The sequence below is a fragment of the Watersipora subatra genome, chromosome 8 (genome assembly GCF_963576615.1).
Source record: "Watersipora subatra chromosome 8, tzWatSuba1.1, whole genome shotgun sequence".
In the NCBI taxonomy this organism is placed as follows: Eukaryota; Metazoa; Bryozoa; class Gymnolaemata; order Cheilostomatida; family Watersiporidae; genus Watersipora; species Watersipora subatra.
The window spans coordinates 1,300,710-1,310,077 of NC_088715.1; the positions used below are offsets into that span (position 1 = coordinate 1,300,710).

The window sequence follows — 9,368 nt, forward strand, 5'->3', positions numbered from 1 at the left end:
TAGGTAGTTGCATTGTTCTCTGTGGAGGTGATTGCATTGTTCCCTGTGTAGGTAGTGTTATTTTTAGTTGCAATCATTTCTGTGCTTTAAACTAGCTATTTGATAAAATGGCTCGTGAAAGAGATCGGCAAAGGAATGTCTTATAGGTGCAGGTACATGAAAAAAGTCTATTGTGAGCGACTCAGTCATAACTGTTGATGAAATATACGCTCTCAATATAGTAATTACATGTCATGAGTGGTTATGGGTAACTTATTTGATGCTTAACTAATTTGAACGCACAACATCAGTGTTGAATCTGCTGTCTGCTGATTCTGTTGTGACTATATTCAGTTTGTGCAATTTTGCTTAGCTTGTGGGAACCAATTTGATTATTACTGGAATTTGAGGTTTGGGATTTGGGGTTTGGGATAATAGGCAAAGTGAAAGTGTTCAAAAGTGAGGCAAAAAGACGCAAGACAAAAAAACTGAAAAATAAAAATAAAAACAAAATTAGAAGTAGTTTTAGCGTACTGTAAGCTAATTTAATTTAATTCATTTTTAAGTGAGCATGCATATAGTATGCTAAGTTAATTTTAAATTAAATTTTAATATTATGTTATGTATAGATACAAATTACTTGACATCCAAGATTGGTCACTGAACGCATTACCTCACATCTTTGATAAGCAGGAGGGAACAAATACAAAAACTAAAAGCACATATTTTTTATGGTAATATTGATTGATAGAAACATCTAACAAAGATTTTTCAAACACTTTCTTTATTAGTTAGTAATAAGCTACATTCACAGTTTGTCAGACAGAATTAGTCTTGAAAAGTCTTCATGTAATCTAGAGGGCTTGTCTTTTTCCCCCAACAGATATGAGCAATACTGATAACTCTGATGAAAACCAAGTTCAATGATTTAATCAAATAGAAGTTTTTGGACCAACATCAAATAATGAGTCCATATCAATACTTTCCGTCCATCGAGTTTAATCAATATTATATTACTGGTTATAGCCAATCAATATCTTGACAATGAAATATATTGTGTTGCTCTGAAAAAATATTTTACAGAATACAGACATCAAAGGATGCACTAGGTTGTTCATATAATCACTCTCAGTGGTCTCTCTCTATACTATGTCAGCTATATTATATTACTATTCATAGCTAGTCAATATCATGGAATGTTTAGAGCTTTGCACTCACATCATCTCTCAATAGACTGCCTCTGATTTTAAACCAAGGTGTTTAGTTTCTTCATCAATATACAATATCACTTATTCTTATCAGATAGTCAAACTGGTTAGTGTACCCTCGTGATTTTCTTGTAAATGAAAACAGTCATAGTTTCACAAGAACTGACTATTATGTGATTGCTTGGTATCAACTTCTCTATTGTGTAGAATGAATGATGAAGAGCACTGAAAACAAGGTGGGAGGCATCAATAAACATGATAACTAGTGACAGGAACAGCGCAGCCCTATCAATTGTTTCATAGTTAAACACAGCAACTTCTCTTTAGCATTCTCTTTATTATTTTACAATTTGAAAATTTCAATAAAACTAAATATATAAGTCTTGTGACATTATTTAACTTTTAATACATGATTACAACCATTATTTTAATTATTAAAAACTGCAAACTTGAACATTCATTACACTTGGTGACCTTGAACTTGGTGTGGCTTACTGTCGTAATATACTGCCTTGTCAGTGCTCTTTAATTGACTGATAACTGCATGTCATAAATCTAAATACTGTATATTAGTTCCAGGGTGTACACTGGACCCTTTCTAAACAATACCACAAGCTTTCTTTTAATTTATTGAAACATGCAAATGTACAGTAGACTATCTCTACCCTAAATGTCTCAAATAGGACTGGGTAACAATATTATGCCAGCAAACAGTGTATTATTTTCTGGACATAAAATTCAACTTGCCTCTAAAAGACAGTACTTTTATAAACAAACCTTATATGTAAGGCTCATTGATGATTTGCTATCATTTCACTTATAAAAAGAACTTGCTCTTACTGAATCTTCATTGACACAGTTGATATGGATAAAGAAACTCTGTTGTCTGTGAAATACTGATTTGAGTCAGAGTCTCTAACATTGCTAATATAAGTACTGTATTCTTCTTAGTGTTGTGTTTATAGTGCTGACTACCGTTATAATATTTTGTATTCGCTATCATTAGTTGACAAGTGAGACAAAGAATATTATCACTGTTGGATGTTATCACTGGGGATGAACAATTGTGATGTAATTGATATTAAAGTATATAAATTGTGACTCCAGTTATTTCATAGACACATCAACTTGTAAAACCCAAAAAAATATTAACTAGAAGGGAATAGAACCTCTAATCTTCACATTCATGAACCACCTGAGAACAATTACCATCAAACCTGTGCAATGACATGCAGACTGATTGTAAAGAAGCATCCCTACCTAATGCCTATCTGCAGATACCCGTAATATAGCCACATCATGGTACTTGGAGCCATTACAGCTGTAAGAAGAAGGGGCCCTCGCCCATTTTCCTAATGAACCCAAACAGATTCACATGAAACCAAAATTTTTTGGTGTCAAAAGACCCACCTAATGTATGAAAATATATTTCCTTGAAAATAATACCTCTCAACGGAACTGCCAGATGATCGATATGTAGTTGAAGTGAATATGCACATAAACAGGCCAAGATGCTCCAAGACTACGTGTTGGTGACACCTGTAAAGTTTTCTTCTCACAGCTCGACATGTCCTTAAACTTGGCGCAGTGAGACTGTGTCAAATTTTGGTTACCTAAACGATCTAGAAGATGAACCAACCTAAGGTCTAAAGCTTATGTGGGCCTATTTATATTTTGTGTTTTATAACCATTTATCGCATGGTAAACAGATAGTCATATGACACTGCTTATTATTATGATCTTGACAAAGTAAGCTTCTTTACAAACACAAACAGGTCACCTAATTCAACGAAACAATTAACGCAACCCACTCAGGGACAAGTAATTGAAGAGGTGTGAGTCGTAGCAAGCAGTCATATGCCAGGAAAGGAATGACAATACAATAGTAACTAGTGATAAGACAGGAAAGGAGTGACAAACTATAACAACAAGTCATGAGGCAGGATAGGAGTGATACACCATAGAAACTAGTCATGGGAGAGGAAAGGAGTGATAAACCATTGGAACTAGTCATGTGGCAGGAAAGGAATGATACACCATAACAACTAGTCATGTGACAGGAAAGGAGTGACAATACCATAGCGACTAGTCATATGACATGAAAGGACTGATACACCATAGCAACTAGTCTAGCATATTTACTCACTTGGGCAGCTTGCGCATTTCAAAGCCGAAAAAGGAATTCACTCCTGCAAAATGGTTTTCTACCACGAGTCCCGAAACAGCTACGGACCGAAGTTGTGATAGCCCCTATTTTATGTCGCAAAGACTTTACTCTGTATACCGGTCGCGGAATGGGAGCTTTCATGAAAAGCTACAACAATATAAAAAGATGTTGGCAAGGCCAAGGTCAGCAGGGCCTCTTGTTAGTTTTATTAACGTCTAGGCAAATTTTACTGGGGTTTTGCCCATAAATGAATGCATATATAAACAGCACAAACTGTATATTGGGCAGTTGTGTTTGTAGCCTTGTATAACTATTAGACATGTTTCTTTACCCAGATTGCTCGAGGCAGAATACCCAGACACCATTCGATATCTGTTCCAAGGACATGAGGTTCATGTCAGCTTAGCAAGGTCAAGTACAAGATCATTACATAAACTTGAGATTGATAGTTAATTTTTATCAACAAAACTGCCAGTCAAGACAACACAATTTTTGCCATCTTTGTAGTAGTTTCTTGATTCCTTCAGCACAAAATCCTGTAAACTGCCTTTGTAATCATTTGCTCACAGAAGCTATGCCCTCATTTCGAATTATCATTATTTTGGTAGAAAATGAGGCCACAAATTGCAAGCCTCTTTTTTGTTATTCATGTCTTTTTTCACTTGATAGAAACCGACGCAGCAAACTGCAGCGGATGCAGCGCATAGAACAACACATTTAAACTGGCAAAACAAACTGAAACATGCACAGTGCACTGAAATAGCAAACTGAAACAGCAAATTAAAACTGGGAAGACAAAATGAAACTAACAAGATAAATTGAAAATGCAATACAAAAAACGACGAGGTGTTTAATTCAATTAATATCTTTGATAGCCTTTCATGGTTATTTAGGATGATGGAATTAAAGTGAGATGACTCCAACAGCTTCCTGATTTTACATACTGGTGGATTTCTAATTAATGGGTAAGCCCGTGTTCATATTTTGGTGTCCACAAGGTAGCTATGTTTTTAGCTGTCTAGGAGTTACTAAAATGTATGTTACTGTTGCAGCAACATCTATGTACTATATTCTGTCAATTCCTTATTGTTATGGTAGTCCACATTACCTGTTAGTCAGATGAGCGAAACATGTTATATTCAGACTGACAATGGTTGCAGTTACTCTATGCTGCCTTAGTTTCAGCAAGAAACTTTCAATTGCTGACAATCCTGCAGAGCTGAATTTAGAGCTCTGACAGAGACACTACAACATGATTGGGTGGTCTTTACATTGACCTAGACCTTCTACCACTAGCTCTCTCTATATCAGAGAAAAGGCAGCATTAATAAATTTGAGTGTGGTCACAAGTGCAGAAATTCCTTTCACTGTATACTAAACAAGCCTCAAGCTATTACCTTCGGTCAGCTTAATGGATCAGGTAAAAACTAACTGAAGGATTTTTAGAAATCGGGGACTAACTTTAAAGGTTGACTTGCAACAAAATTCACATTATAGTTATTTAGTACCAAAAGATTGACCATGTCTTACTCTGCTGCTTTGAAGGTGGCCAATATGCTGAAATGTTATTACAAGCTTTTAAAAGCTACAAAATGAGCAGTTTTCGCAGCCATCACAAAAACGCTGTAGATTGTTTCAAGGTTTGAAACGATAGATGACCAATAATTCAAAAGAAATAATAAATTGTGGGATCACGGAACACCACAACTGCTTCAAAACATTGCACTGAGCACTGTGATACATCAACAAGAAAACATGAAAATCAAGGGCAATTGCTATGCTGCTAGAAACATCAAGCATGGGACTGGTCCAACCATCACAGCTGATGCAATGTGAATATATGGGACATCAGTTGGATTGGGAGTTGTCTGATCATTATAGTGAAAAGCTTATGAATGAAAAACAGCACAAACTTGCTACTAAATCATGATTATTATTGATCAAGATGGAGACTAACTGGCTACAACATATAGTAATGACTATTTAGTGAAGCAAACAACTCTACAGAGTGTCAAGGACAAAGACAGGTATATCACCAATATTACAGGCGCCAGCTAGATTTATGACTTGTTGGAGCGAAGTAGCAGTCAGCACACACCAGATCAGCAACCAGTCATCAGCGAGACCATTATTTACAACACTTAATTTAGTATATTTAGATATAGCTTATAGCATCATGTTAGTCTAGAGAATGTTGTATTGTGTAGCAGTAGCAAAAAAAATAGCTTAACTTTTCATTAACTAAGGCATGGTATTTTATGCAGAGATATTTATGAAATGGCTGTGAAAAGAATAGCATAAAATGATAACATGTTTCTTGCTTCATATAAATTAGCTAACTAGTAGCGTCTTAGAATGAGGATTACTGCAAAATTAATTTCACAATGCTACTCCTATTAGTTTTAGAGTTATGGCCAGTTTTGTACAATTTTTTGCCAGACTTAGAATATTTTTCGCTTGTTGTCATGAGATTCCAAGAACAGTAAGGAATTAAACAAAAATTCTCGCATAATTTCTTAAACAGAAATTATGCGAGAAATAATGCAAAAAACCATAAGTAAAACACAACCAACCAATGACCTTTGGCAATGACTCAAGGACAAGTATAAAAGAGAGGCAAAATTGACAAGAAGGGAGCGAGAAGCTGGCAGCGAGCCAGGCAGCAGAGGGGAAGCACAAGAAAGAAGAAAAGACAGGTGAATACTAACAGAAGCTCAAGATAACTAAACAGCCGGCAGCAAACACCTTGCCGAGGAAATACATAGCAGATATGATTCACCCAAAAAGGTGGCAAGACAAGAAGCCATAAAGCCCTGAGAAGAGAGTTTATCTAGCCCCCTGACCGCAAGAGCTACCGCTGCACACCTAATAGATGAACTCATTGAACCTAGTAAAGCCATAAAAAATAGGGCTAAGTATACAAGCATATTGTTATTTTTTCTTGAGCTAGTAAAGCCTGGTTTTCATATGACAGTGCAATGATCATGCGTGGCCGAGTGATTTTGCGCAATGCATTTCTTGGGCCGCGATGCAGTGTTTCCATATCGCGTGTAGGCGCCATGCTTGCATTGGACAAGGTGGATAATTTCCTTACTTTTTCATAGGAGAGACATAATTCTTTGCAAAAAAAAACAACCCTCCGTTGCGAAATTGCACTGTCATATGAAAACCGGGCTTACTCTTTCGTACGGGAGACCGATTTCTTCGGAGCCACAGCCCTCTGTTTGAATTGTGGGATAAGTTGAAAAGGTCTAGCAATGTATTGTGGGATACATCATCACGCGCACCCATCGCAAGGATCCATTCTGTTGGATCCTTGCGTGTTGCGTGTCGCGATCGTCTTGCGCTGACGTTTTTATATCACAGCTTGCCTACGCACGACGTCGTGCGCCTTGCGCTGTCATATGGAAACCAGGCTTAAAGCCTGGTTTTCATATGCCATCGCAAGGCTCGCAACAAGGCGCACGACGTCGTGCGTAGGCCAGTTGTGATATGAAAACGTCAACGCACGACGGTTGCGCGACGTGCGTACGCTGATCGCAAGGATCCAACAGAATGGATCCTTGCGATGGGTGTGTGCGATATCCCACAAAACACCGCGCGACCTTTTCAACCTATCCCATAATGCAGACGGTCGAGCGTTATTGGTTACGAGAAATCAGTGCAGTGGAATACGCAGCAGTAAAAATGGAGAAGGAAAACGTAGACATTGGAGAGGAAAGCGGGGCAGTAATGAATACATCTGAACTGCTCTCAATAATTCAAGAATATCCGGCTATATATAATAAATCTATCCAGTGCTTTCGAAACCAGAGACTTAAATTAAATGCGTGGAATCAGGTGGCAGAGAGAATGGAATCATCGGTGGCAATGTGCCAGAAATGCTATCATTCGTTCCGAACGAGGATCGGAAGGTGAGACCAAAAAAATTAATAAAATTTTGTAGTGAAAGATGATGACATGAACTCTAACATGTTTACACTAGCACAGGGCATGCTGGGTGATTACTAGGAATTGTTGACAACAAAATCGATGCGAAAAAAGCGTGATAATTATTCAAAATAATTAGTTTCATTTTCACTTGTGTATATGTATTATTATTTGGTAATACTAATAATAAATAAGGCGTTCACGTGTGATAGGGAAGTGTATCAGCTAAGTGAGTTAGTGAATGTAGTAAAATAAAAGTATATGTATTTGAAGTATGGTTGTGGTCACTTGTTACTATTTTCTTTTCCATAGATATGTCAGAGCAAGAGCAGGGCCTTCTGGGTCTGGACTAAAAGACATTATATGTGAAGACTCTGAATATGAGCAATATCGATGGCTCTTCACGCACATCAAACAAAGAGTTGTGACATCAGCACAATTTGAGTCATCTGCTCCATCACCTATTCTATCCCCTGACCCATCCTCTGCTTCATCACCCGTTCCATCATCTGCTCCATCAACCGGTCCATCATCTGCTCCATCTCCAGCTCCATCACCTGTTTCGCCATCAGCTCCATCAACTGTTCCGTCATCTGGTCCAGTTCCTAAACCTAAATATACCTCTTCTAGAAAACGACCATGGTCGAAGGCTAGCAAGTTAGAGAGTGAGGCAGATGAGGTAGTCCATATTAAAATATCTGTTACTGCTAAATTGTACTCATTCATCTATGTTTCTTATTTATTTTATATGTTTATTATTTATTTATGTTTCTTATGTATTATTTGAGGTTCATTGTTGTATATCGATAAACAAATCCTGAAGGCTCTTGAAAAACCAGAAGAGGAAGATGAGGATAAACTATTTGCTATGAGCATTGTGCCAAAGCTTCGACGTCTCAAAGGACGGGTGAAAAGCCGAGCACAACTCGACATCCTGAGAATTTTGGATGACGCTGAGTTTGCGGAGCCTGCGTACCAACAGCAAGAGCAGCAGCAGTGGAGTGGAGAAACTAGCCATTTCATGCAAATGCTTTAGAAGCATATATAATATTAGAGCTTCTATATAATGTTTATGTGTGATAATATACATATGTGTAGATATGTATGTATGTATATATAACTATATATATCTATATTTATACATATATATATTTATACATATAAATATATATGTACATATATATGTACACATATATATGTATAAATATATATATATATATGTATAAATATATATATATGTATAAATATATATACATGTATAAATATATATATATATATATGTATAAATATATATATGTATAAATATATATATATATATATATATATATATATATATATATATATATATATATATATATATATATATACACACACACATATATAAATATGTATATACATCCTAATAGAGTTAGTCTGATTGTGGTGACTTCATGTATTGTGATGAATTCATTGTGGTGTATTGTTTCAACTTGTTTTACATCATAATATAGTGTCACATGACAGTTCAAAAACATAGAATAAAAAATAACTTGACACGCAGATTGAATTAAGTGAACAAGAGATGTGAACTCATTGCGCAGTATCACCATGTTGCCGCTTCCCAGTGCTTGTGACAAGCTGTACTTGCCATGGAAGTGCTGCTTCTGGCGAGTTGACATATCTTGTGATGCATTCCCTGATCTCCTTTGCATTATATGTATGGTTGAGGGGTCGTGGTCTGAGTCTGCCTAAGGCACCACCACCCTCTGTTACTTCTTTTCTCCAATCGCCTTTGATCAAGTCGCCCGTATCGCTGTAGCTATCAACAAAGCCTGTTGGCTTGTAGCTAGCATTATCGGTGAGCATCAGGTAGTTATGGAGGCAAACACAAGCCTGGACAATCAGGTCTACCAAATCCAATTTTGCACGAATTGGCCGGCGGAATATACGCCATCGTGCACACAGTATTCCAAATGTATTCTCTATCGTTCTTCTACTTCTTGAAAGTCTATAATTAAACACTCGTTGTGCTTGGCTCAGATTTTTGCCTGGCCATGGTTTCATGAGCCAACTGGTAAGTGGAAATATTTCATCTCCAACCAAAT

The 9,368-nt window shown here is 36.8% G+C and overlaps 1 protein-coding gene across 1 annotated transcript; it reads left to right on the forward strand.

Annotated features, from left to right (window-relative positions):
* Positions 1 to 6,978: 6,978 nt before the first annotated feature.
* LOC137401916 (uncharacterized) lies at positions 6,979 to 8,320 on the forward strand. The gene is made up of 3 exons (XM_068088389.1): positions 6,979 to 7,268; positions 7,597 to 7,963; positions 8,108 to 8,320. The coding sequence occupies exons 1-3, from the start codon at positions 6,979 to 6,981 to the stop codon at positions 8,318 to 8,320; spliced, it is 870 nt and encodes a 289-aa protein (XP_067944490.1).
* Positions 8,321 to 9,368: the final 1,048 nt, after the last annotated feature.

What these genes read in the sequence shown, in the direction of transcription:
- LOC137401916 (XM_068088389.1), top strand. Translation starts at nt 6,979, where the DNA reads ATGCAGACGGTCGAGCGTTATTGGTTACGAGAAATCAGTGCAGTGGAA. An exon ending in TTCCGAACGAGGATCGGAAG is followed by an intron (nt 7,269 to 7,596) that starts GTGAGACCAAAA and finishes TCTTTTCCATAG; the next exon opens with ATATGTCAGAGCAAGAGCAG. An exon ending in TAGAGAGTGAGGCAGATGAG is followed by an intron (nt 7,964 to 8,107) that starts GTAGTCCATATT and finishes CAAATCCTGAAG; the next exon opens with GCTCTTGAAAAACCAGAAGA.